Source organism: Ptychodera flava, chromosome 18 (genome assembly GCF_041260155.1).
Source record: "Ptychodera flava strain L36383 chromosome 18, AS_Pfla_20210202, whole genome shotgun sequence".
In the NCBI taxonomy this organism is placed as follows: domain Eukaryota; kingdom Metazoa; phylum Hemichordata; class Enteropneusta; family Ptychoderidae; genus Ptychodera; species Ptychodera flava.
Genome location: NC_091945.1, coordinates 28,789,856 through 28,801,947, shown reverse-complemented (window position 1 = coordinate 28,801,947; position 12,092 = coordinate 28,789,856). Strand labels below are relative to the sequence as shown.

The following is a 12,092-nucleotide window of genomic DNA, read 5'->3' as shown; positions in this document are numbered from 1 at the left end:
TATGATGCATCCCAGTGTATGGGATGTTGTAAGGGACTGTCGATCACAAAAGCAGATGTATGAGAAAGGTTATTTCTTCATGTGCGAAGGGGAGGGGGTCAGACCTCAGCTTATATTTCATATGCCAAAATCACAATAAGGAATTCGCTGAAGTTCTGAAACCACTTTCACATTAATGAGTTTTATTTCAAGGGGCTGGCACTAAAACAAATATATTACATTTCTCGTGCGTCTGTTTTTATGATCAGCAGTCCCTAACACAGCACTGAAAATACATGTTAGAAGATATTTATTGTTCTTTTTGCCAGTGAAAAAAGGTCTGGAAGCCAAGTCACTGAACAAACCAGTACATTTACCCACCTATCGTAAGATTTTACCAATGAAACACTCATGATACCTTGCATGTTTATTTAAATTATCATTCTTGCCATTCACTTTACATTTACTATGATATTTTTCAAGGATTCTTGAATAATTTTACATAATTACTTGCTTGGCTTCAAAGTAATAGAAGTTTTAAAATCTTTAATAGGTAAGATAAGCATTGATGTTCTTTGATGATGTGCAATGTCACATATATGATTTTTCCAATCTTAAAACATTAACTCTATACTTAACTCCAATTTGACCATAATTAATGCTTACTTAGGAAAACTACTTTAGCTATGTAAAATAAGATGGTGACAGCCATAATTCTCTAAAAAACCAAAGGAGAAATTTCCTGGGGCTGATTACCCTGATATTGAAAAAGAGACTCAGTTTTGCTGCAGTTTTAAACCCAGTTATCACAAACTATTTTAAGGTAGTATGCGCCTCGAAAGTGAAAGTCATAAACTTTTGCTCAAACTTTCCTGAATAAAATTTTCAACTATTCTCTTACCAAATCAACAACAAAAATCAGGAGTCACCGTGCAAAGTTTGGAACTAGCGAAACAAATTACCCAACCTTTTGCTATATTTTCAATTCAAAATGGCCGCCATTCCGGTGTTAACTCTATGGGGAAAAATTAAATTTTGGATATTCGAAAAACTAAGCCAGTGAAAGTTTTTCTTTCTCCAAGAGCTTTAAAATGAGCCCCCAAAAGTAGTAGATCAGAAAAGATCTAGAAATTTGAGAGTCCGACTATCTGTCCCCGAGGCGCGTTCTACCATAAATTAGGTTTTGCATGCCCTGTGGCATAGTTGAAGGTTCACAACAAATCACACAATTTCAACAGTCGCTGTAATGCAAGTCGTCAGAGATTGTTTTCAGAAATATTGGTATAATTTGACGTTATGGAATAATTGACAGCATTATGACCAACACTACATCTATTACAATTATTGAGTATTGCTACAAACTCAAATATCAACATTCAAAACTAGGAAGGCACAAACTAAAGAATCAAAACGTTAAGACACGACTTAAATCAGGTTGCACATTATTCTTGCCAAGGTCAAAAACTGATGTTTCTTTGTCACAAATGTCGGTTAATTTGCATAACTTGAAAACAACCAATAAGAAGCACTGAAACAATAGTGTGCTGCAGTCCGAAACATTCCCACTTTACTTAAAGCATCATGTCACAAAAGATGGAGAAATTATTTGCAGAGTATCTGTCAAAGTTAATCAGTTACACAACACTTTAAAAGTCACAATTTGCAAGATGCCAATGGATGTTGATACTTCTGAGATTAAGGTCTTTTCTCTCTATGAACCAGACCTCAATTTATCCAACATTTGTTATGAACCAATTCACATATATTTGTTGCAATGTTTCAACAGATTCTGTTCTCACAAGAGTTTGTTTTCTGTTGCAGTCCTAATAGCATGCATAATTTACTAGTTCAAAGAGATGATAAACAATAGTGGTTGGGAGAATATTGAAAAAGAGACACTATACAGAATGTTTGTAAAATGCAGGGATGAGCATACTCACAAGTTCTAGGTCCAGGAAAAGTAATTCTTTGGATTTGAGCAGTTGATTTACTATTCTGCAAGTTGACCAGTGAAAAATAATACACGTGTATGTATTCATGACTAGCTGGCTATAAACATAAAGCCAGACTACATTGTTTCTTTTTTAAGGACTACCAAATGCAGTCTGAACTAAGCTTTAGTTTCTCATTCCTGAAATTGGCTGTGAGACAAAATTAATCTGCATCTCTGTGTTGAACTCCTAACTCAATATATGGCTAAGCATAACAAACTGTACATCAACAGAAAGTCTGCATTGCATCCTTTCAGATGGAACTTTTCAAATAAATACTAGAAAGACACTTTTTAAAATTAAGATTCAATTAAACTGCCCTTTTCAGTTATTAACTTAAGATTTATTGGCTTTAATTTTTATCATCTAGATGTTTGAGATTCTTTAATATGTAATAATATACAATAAATGTTATACTGGGTATAATTCTCAATTGACTTTGTTTAAACTAGAGATCCAAAAACCGAACTTAAATGTTCTAGGTAATGTATGAGTATTAACTTTTGAAATTTTTACGTCTATTTATTCCTTTCCCTTTTCGATTGAATCAGAAATTAACAGCCACAAATAAAAATTAACAAAACTGGGACAGTGTATGTTCTGGATGTCACAACTTTGTTGAATTCCAACACAGACACTCTAGGTTTTTTTCTCAGTAGTAAGTAATCACTTTCACTTGAAAAGTTGCTCATTTATTGTCTGAAATGAACGTTAAGAATACTTATCAACTCAGCGGACATTGCTTTTTAACACATGGCAAGTCTGACGGTATTTATTTGTTTATACATCAATAGAATCTTGAATTATACATTAAAAAAATGTTAAAAAACAAAATCATATAAATCATCAGTTGTTTTGTCAGCATTTTGAATTTTTAAAATTTAATATTTAGATTGTATATGTAGAGAAGTTCAGACTTAAATATTTATTTGGTAATGGTGTAGTGGACATTTTAAATTATTGCTCACAGTTGAAAAATGATGATTTGCCCTAGCTAAGAGACCTCAATGACAAAGCTGAATTATTTGTGTGGAGTTTACAATGATGAGGTATGTGCAGGGATCAATTTGATCAGAAATGATTTTGTAAACCCTCAGTAAAAGTACAGGTCAGTGTCAAAGGTCACAGGCCAGGACACTTGTCATGTGACTGTCAAATGTAGCACATTTGATTAAAATAGAATTTGCAATGGTGTTTGTGAGTCTGGTATTGAATTTATCTTGTGGCATGGTTGACATGATTGGATGCGGGCAAATGTGTGCGTGAAGCTGTCATAACATGCTGCTGCGGTCAGCTCTCAAAGAAGGGCGGTTGAATGGCAGAGTGAGAAAACTGATGTGAATAAGGAAACATTTGAATAATAAATTTTAGCAATCTTCACATGGTATTCACCAAGGCATGTTGAATGTGGATATTGATCCTATACAAGGGGCTTACAATAAATAGTTCTCATGGTGTCATTAAAATTTGCAAGGCATTTTTCTTTCATTCTCAAAGCTAAGAAACAACAAAACTATGAATTTCATACCTTGTTAAAAGAAAGAAAGAATTCTAAGCATTTGTTTCTGGGGGTGATTTCACTGCACTAATAATACAATTGATAAATATTTATTTTGTATGCCAGTAATGTATGCTATTTACAAATTTCTTTCTAAGTTCTATTTTCATCATGTTTTGAAGGCTGAAAAAAAGCAATGACTTTGATGTCTTGCAAGGATGAAACTTTATGAATTCTCAGCAACTTTTTCTGTGGGAACTTCACTGCACACCTGTATAACATGACATGGCAGTCAATTCTGAAATGACTGTTGTATGCCAGGGTTGTTATGCTATCGGCAATGGTGGCAAATGCGCACAGTTGGTGGACAGAATCACCACTTGTTAAATACTTCACCATGAAAACACAGAAACTCAGCACGTTGTACAGAAGTGAAAAGTTCATCTTCTGCACATACTGAATGCTGTAGCAGACGCAAAATGAAGGGTTGTACCAGTTTCCCAGTAGACAAGTTTTTCTAGATTCCATGGACTATTTTGACCAGACCAAGTGGTTAATAATTTGGCACTCACAGTAAGGGGTTAAAGAAATCAACTGTTTGTGCACCCACTGCATGAGTTAGCATGCTAGAATATCATACCTACTCATAAGTACATGGAATTATATATTTCAGAATATAAAAGTATTTCCAGGTAAGATAGAAATTAGAGAAACTTGTATACAATAGACTATATTAGTGCAGGTCATTAGCCTTATTTGTAATCAGATTGAAATTTTCAATATGTATTTCAAGTCAGAATAGTTTATTATTTATTACTTCCAATACTTGTATCACTGTGATTTCTTTAGTCCGTACAAATTATAAGTTATTACTAATATACATGCTTTCTTTTTTACATATTTGCATATTAGGTTTTATCACCCAGCAAAGGCACCCAGTCACCGTCCAATGAGGTTGCGTCGTCACCTGCGGAAGAGCCAGCATCTGGTAATGACAATGAGAAGCTTGACGGCACCAGCATGGCCAGCAGTATCAGTGATGCAGGTGGCGTTGGCACGTCGGCAGACACAACGGCCGTCATCAACGGTGACATGGTTTCTGCCGAAGCCCTGGCTGGCCATACAGAGCTCAGAAGGCGAAACGTTGCTAAAAGGCATGTCACTTATCAAAGAGATTTAAAATTTATGTGGAATGTGTCTTGTTTGAAATGTGATACTGATACTAATATGAAAGGGATGTGACAAATGATCAACATTCTTTTCATTGTTTTATGGTGTAAGAAATAAATGGAAGATAGAACCAGTATCTTGTGTTGATTTGTTTCACATATGGGCCTGCGCCAATGTTTGATTGTGCAGTGTAAACACGAGCTTGGCTTTGAAACAGATCTTATGAACTTGTGCATTCTCGATAAGTCATTCATATTTTTTACTTTGTCTTATATTTCTACTTATTTGCCATCTAGTACTCTATTTAGTACAGCTTAATATTTCCAAGAGATTTTTGCATATTCCTGGAGCGATCAAGTGTTATTTTTCTTTCTTTCTTTTTCCCATCAACAATCTTACAGCTCTGGTGAAGAAGAGGACAGCGGCCTTGGAAAAGTTCAATTAACGATACGATACAGCTCACAGAGAAACAAACTGATTGTCGTAGTACACAAAGCTGAGTTAGTACTGCCTTGCTCTATTGTTATCCCCATAGCAACAGCCCTCTTACCCCCTAGTCTTTGCTTCAATCTTAGTGTTTTCAATCAAGTTGGATCCATATGGGAACAGGGTGAAGGATTTCAACATGAAGCTATTTTGTTTCAGCCTGAAACCGGTACTAAAAATCATAGATAATAAATAGTGTCAAACCTGGTACTCACTAATTATAGTGTTAGAATATAGGTATCCTACATAGTACACATCATATATAGTGTTGAACTGCATTGTGGGAAGGTTTGATTCATTGTGAGAGATCCTACCATAGGTCATTGATGGCTAAACTGTTGTCTGAAAGCGGAGTTATTAAGAATTTTTGCTTTCTTGTCTCAGGAATTTACCACCTTTGAATTCTGACAATACATCGGATCCGTATGTGAGGCTGTATCTGCTACCAGACAAATCCAAATCAGGCAGGAAAAAGACACGAGTAATCAAGGATGAACTCAACCCAGTTTTTGATGAGACGTGAGTACTTTAGACCCATATTTGTTAATACCCCGCTTTCGTATTTCACAAATCACAAGAATTTATGAATATGTCTGTATTTACATATCAATGTTTCTTTTTTCCCAAGAGATATGTTATGAACCCTGTTATGTTCTTGTGACTTTTTTATAACCAAAACATTAGGTAATTCTATCTCTGCAAAGTACAAAATTATTTTCTGTATTTCATAAATTCCATGTTGATACCCACAGTTTATTGATTCTGTACCAAACTGAAGTTATGGTAGATTTGCGCAGAAATCAATTCACTATTTCTTTGGTTAGAGGGTATAAATATGACATAACTGTTATTGAAATGTTCATACACCTATATCTTCAGTCTCAAATATAGTGTTTATCTATCTTAAAACACCTTGAACCATTACTGTATACATGCATTGGAGTGACTGTTCTTGACAGGTAGCTTCTGCAAAGCGGTCCGTTGTCACAGGCTTTGATTGTAATTTAACCAAAATATAAGAATGATGTTGTAATATAGCACCCTTGTCTGTGTATTTTTGACACATCATTTACTTGCGTTTTTTACCAGATTTGAGTTCCACTGCAATGCTGACGAGGCACAGCAACGTGTGATTGACATGGCTGTCAAGAACTCAGTGGGCATGTTCTCACAAAGCAAATCTTTCATTGGACAGGTGAGCAGCATCTTATCATTCACAGACTAACTAGAGACTGTTAAATCAAATAAGGAGACCGATGAAGCTTAGGCCTTGCACTGAGAATGTGACAGACATTGACACTGCACACTTCTCTAGATAATATTGATAGAGAACCTTTAAGGAAAGCAAAGTAGTGCAAAACTTTAGGTTGAGTTGTACTGTGAATGTATATTGGAATCTCTCTCTCTCTCTCTCTCTCTCTCTCTCTCTCTCTCTCTCTCTCTCTCACACACACACACACACACACACACACACACACACACACATACTTACATTCACGTACATTTTTTCACACAGGCATACATTCACCTGTCTGAGCTGGACCTTACAAAAGCTACAACTGTGTGGTAAGTAAACATGAAACTAAATGATTTTCTCGGTTTCAATCTGACATCCATTGAGAACAGATATTGAATTTGTAAACACAGTCATGTCGTGAATTGTAAATTATCATATCTTGGAGTATCATTGGAGTATCAAAATATTTTCACAGTCTCTAACTTCATATCAAAATCATGGTGATTTGAAACTATCCCATGACTGTAAAGTCATCATACATGCCAGTGTCAGTTTAGTTTTCGAAGTCAATCTTACCAAATCAGCATTGTCTAAATGCTAGAGCTGTATTCAAAAGTGGCCAGGATGATACTATTCTTTGTAAGTGAACGGGAAAGAAGTCAGACTTGATATTCGTGAAATTTTTTTGGGTCTTTTATAGGTTCCCTTTGCAGGGTGAGGGATCATCAATGGATGCATCGACACCATCTCTTGCCAGTGGAACAGCAGTATAGAGGACACTGAAATATTTAACCATATCAAGTAACATGAAAAAACATCAAAATAGTACTTTTTAATAGTTTTTTAAAGCTGCATTACGGATAATTCATGACTAGTAAATAACCCATTCACAGTACTTTCACCATGGAAACCAGTATAAACCATTGCTGCATTAGCAGTCAACCGATGAACTTTACATTTAAACCCTCATCACAGTTGCAAGAAAATATTTTGATCATTTCTATTGGATTTGTAAGAGGCAGCTTCTTCAGTTGGCAGTTTGGTCTTCAGGAAACAAAGTCTAGAGTTTTCTGACTCATCATTTTACAAACTAAGTAACTTCAAGATACTCTAGAAAAGGTCCCCAAGGAACTTAACCAGATGCTTTCCTTGTTTTAGAAATAATTCATAAAACAAAATGGGAAAATCAAAAATTCTTTTAATTGTTTAATGTATACAGGTTGTGTAAGATTTGTATTGGCTTGTTATACCGTGCAGTAATAAGTTAATATAGCAGATTAATGTAACAAATATACCGTGGAATTCATTCAGCAACAGAATATGATATTTGTGTGTCAGGGTCCATACACTCATGGAAAGTCCTGGAATGTTGAAGCCTCCTAAAGTCGTAGAAGATCCTTGTTGAGTCTGGAAAGTTGGAATATCGATAACCCACCCGGAATTTTCAAAAATGACAAGATGATCAGTTTCAAAAATGCTGATTTATAAAAAATTGATATATTGCAAAAACGATAACTGGAAAATGGCAGTTTTGCATTTTTAGACTTCAAATTGTGCTTGAAAGTTGTTGAAAAAGTCCTTGAATTTGAAATGACTTTGAGTGTATGGACTCTGGTGTGTGCATGTTCAACTGTCAAATCCCAGCATCCTCTTTCAGAAGTGAAATCATTTTGTAACAGCAGAACATAGACACTTTGGTACCGTGTCCAAAAAATTAATAAAAAAAGTTATGGTTCTGTTTGAAAAAAGGAGGAAGCATTTTCACATCATATAGCATAGTGTAGTACTGCTAGTTCCAAGTACTTTGATACAATTCCCGGAGAACCCCTCCCTAATCGACCCATTAGAAAACTATTCAAACATTAAAATGACTATTTGTGCAATTGATAAGTTAAATTAATAAAATTTATTTATGATTGATCGGTGTATTACATTTTAGCAAAAATAACTTATTTCAATGTGTAGATTTTGTTGATATTTATAATAATTTGTGTGTTTAATTTTATCAGATGTTACCGGTAATTGTAGCTGTTTCATAAGTTACTAAGTTAAGAATGCCAGATATTAGTTTTTCCTGATTTTATTGTAATGTAAACATTGAAACTATGTCAAATCCTTGGATTCTTATACAGCTTTGTATTCAGTGCTGAAAAAAAATACGGTTTCTCTTTTTTTCTTAACTAGTGTTTACTTAGGGATTAAAACATGCTAGGGAACATTTGAATTCAATGTTAATCAAAATGAAATAACAACGCAAAATGAACTGCTAGCTGCCACAAGATAATTTGATGAATTTAACAGGTACTGCCTTGAATGATGGGTAATACGTGATCTTCAGTACTCTTCAAAAGAAAAATTATATAAACGAAAGTAATGCACCATTTTGTATAGAGGGCGCCCTTAGTCCTGTATATACTCATGGCATAATGTGTGCTAACACCTGTTGTTTCAGCAGGAAAAGCTGAAGTCCATGCTTATCATAGCTGCATTTTCTAGGTGATTTTTCAGGGTTTTTTGGCAGCTAAGATTTTACCTGTTAGTGAGAAATGTTATTTTCACATATACATTACTAGTGTAGCTTCCTCCACAGGGGAAGGACTGTGGTTGGAGCTCTATGTGGCTGTTGTTAGATTCAGGAAGACATGTGCTCTGCAAGTATCTTCATCATCTATTTGATGAAGGCTGAACAGGACTATGCATAAAACTGACTCAAAACACATTTATCGTGGAATGTCCTAAGTTAGTACTAGCATAGTTAGAGTACTATACAGTTCCACAAAGGTATATCTATTAGAATGATTTTAAGTCATATGAAATAAGAGTGGTTGCTAAGCAATAAAGTCTAGGAAATATAGTAAATTTTATATCTTGTATGTTATAAAGGTGTAAGAAAAAGTCCCGTTCAAGCATGAAAAGACATTGGAAAATAACTTGAAATACTCCAAATGGGTTCACATGTCAAAACAAACACATTCAGTGATGTTTGATAAAAACTGTAATCAGCACATTGAGTGTAGACAATGTACTCTATTGACAATGATTTCTTTCAGTGCATACAGTCTTAAAGCATACAGTTTTGATTAATATAGGCTGATAGATTCAATTGTATAGGGACACTCTGTGACATAAACTGGACTCGCAGAAGTTACATAGCATGTATATTCAGCAGAATATTTTAATCACGGACAATAACTCTGTCAACTTTTCAAGTGCCTTATGACCTCCTAGGTTTTGAACTCTACACCAAATCAAAGCAGATGATAACAAACACTATTTTCACCAGGTGAAGGAAATATATTCTTATACTTTATAGAGCTGCATGAAGTTTTTAAAAAAAGTTTTTCTATTTTTTTGGTTCTTGTATACAGTTGCTGCATACTATGCAAGGTTTACCCTGTGCCTGTTTTCTATCGTTCAACTTATTGTATAACCATTTGTAAGAAACCTTACACCCCCTTTCCCAGCAGAAATGGTACAGCCCTGCTGTTGCCACTAGGGTTGTAGGACTGGTATACAGGGGTGAAAGGATGATACACAATATTGTGACAGAAAACAGGGTTTAGAATACTGTGTCCTCAGTAGTGTATTTTGCCCATGTGTACTTTATATATTTACTGATCACATGAATAAGTGATTAGCAAGGCTAATATCTGATAATCTATCTAATGGTGCAGCTACTGTATTTTATTGATGCCTAGAATTATAATCCAGCATTTCATTTGATTCCATTTCAAATCTTAGTCATAGTGAATATGAATTAATAATAATTTAATGTAAACTAGGTTAGATTTCTGCTATGCCATAATGTTTGTGTCCATTTGCTGAAAAATATGTTGTGTAAATTTTATAGAAAAGCAAGTATAGTGCATAGTTTTTATTTATTGACAGCTTTGTGCTGCGTGTTGGCAATAAAAAGATATGGTGATGGATATTAAGCCGGTTATGACTGTTGTTTTTCACATTTGTGAATATTTCTACCCCCGTTTAGTAAAAAGGATGACAGGCCCCACGAGGTTGAATGTGTGCGTGTAAATGAAAGCCTGTGTTTTGGAAAGCCTTTGTCTAAAAACGAGTTTGTGAAATAAATTATTTGAGATGAACGCAGTGCGTCAGATTAAGCAAGCATCAACAGGCTGTCCACTTTCAACGACACATGCGCTGTTGAAGTCTAGCGTAGCAGCATATGTTTGGATCAGATTTGATGACGATTGGATCCAGGCAAGGTCAATACCCTTTATGTTTTATTCATAGTTCAGGGAGACATTAATATGAATAAACAATCAGGCTGAATGTATCCTATCTAGAGCATGGCAGAACTGGCTTAGACTTTGAATGCAATGACTTGGAAGATTTCACTACTTTTATTCCACTGGGGGCTAATCGCCGGGGTAATGGTGTTTCAACTCGAAGAATGAGACATTTTGATTTTCATAGGATAGGAAATATCGGGTAATTTCTCTAGTGCCAATTTTTGTCATTGTGACCCCGGAGTTTTATCATCGATTTTGAAAGGGAATGCTTTAAGTTTTCCTCGCGAAAAGTTTCAACTCTGGATTTTGAGGCACTAATACTGCCTTAAGAATAACAATCCACTGTATAGGCAAGGCTGTTACTTTATAAATGAACACACTTTTTTTTCAAGAGAAAGAAGACAATATATGTTTTAGACCATTACCTTTATCAATAATTTTATCTCAACTTGCCGTATGCAGTCTCTTTCGTACTTCATCCATGTTTGTCACTAAGAGGTCGTTTCCCAAAGAGGAGGGGGGGGGGGGGGGAGTGCGGGGCAACATGGAAAATTGAACGCAAATCGTAGCACGGGACGGGAATGAATTTGAAAGCTGCGATTCACACACTGTTCCATATTTTGAATGGCGTGAAGTCCAAAATTATCTTCATGTTGCCTCTATTTTCCCTGACCTTTTTTATTTGACATATTTTTAGCGTGGCGAGTGGGGGCTTTGACATGGCTTGGAACATCTCCAGTGGAAAACACTGATAGGTGCATTGGACCTCTTAAGTCCTAGGCGGTTGTTTTTGTATTACCGTATAAGTGAGATTTGTGGTGATGGAAAAAGGGTAAGATTGTGTTGGTTATTTCCTTTATACCGTCACTTTGAGGTTAATTATCGGGTAATGGTGTTTCAACCCAAAGAACGAGACAAGATTAGATGCATGCTGCATATCTTCTCAAAACCTCTGCCTGGGTCCCGTTTGTTTTCAGCTGGATGTTGTGGCTGAATTCACAAAGTTTGATTGCTCTTGTAATGAAACTTTTACTTTTTTCTGTTCGTAAAACACTGTTTGTCTTTCTACATTCAGGACAAACGTCTAAATGCCAGTGGTTCAAATGATCAACCCAGGCTATACATGCGTAATGTCCAACCTTGAACTTGGGAGTCTTAGTCTAGATTAGAATTCATTTGTAGGTAGAAAGAGCCACAGCTACAGATGATATTCAGACTCTCTGGAAATGTTACAGTACTTTTTTGGCTCGTTTCAAAGCTCGTGGAATACAATAAGTTTTCCATGGTTTAATTTCGTGAAATTCCCCGCAGAGATAACACGGGGATGGTGGCCATTTTTATTTTAATAGGTTAGGAAATATTTGCAATATGACCCCTGAGTTTTATTATTGATTTTGAGAGGGAAGTTTAAAGTCTTTCGATTTTGAGGCACCTGCCTTAAAAATAACATTTCACTGTATAGGCAAAGCTAATACTTTTTA

The 12,092-nt window shown here is 35.3% G+C and overlaps 1 protein-coding gene across 10 annotated transcripts in view; it reads left to right on the top strand.

The window, feature by feature from the left end:
• The window catches only part of LOC139117309 (extended synaptotagmin-2-like), a 70,505-nt gene extending 60,209 nt beyond the window's left edge, over window positions 1-10,296 (top strand). For all 10 annotated transcript variants that reach the window (XM_070680308.1, XM_070680313.1, XM_070680314.1 and 7 more), the window contains 6 exons: window positions 4,381-4,622; window positions 5,040-5,138; window positions 5,509-5,643; window positions 6,214-6,319; window positions 6,641-6,690; window positions 7,062-10,296. In XM_070680308.1, coding sequence (XP_070536409.1) covers window positions 4,381-4,622; window positions 5,040-5,138; window positions 5,509-5,643; window positions 6,214-6,319; window positions 6,641-6,690; window positions 7,062-7,134 — 705 coding nt within the window. In that variant the 3' untranslated portion in view covers window positions 7,135-10,296. The remainder of the gene's footprint in view (window positions 1-4,380; window positions 4,623-5,039; window positions 5,139-5,508; window positions 5,644-6,213; window positions 6,320-6,640; window positions 6,691-7,061) is intronic.
• The last annotated feature ends 1,796 nt before the right edge of the window (window positions 10,297-12,092 follow it).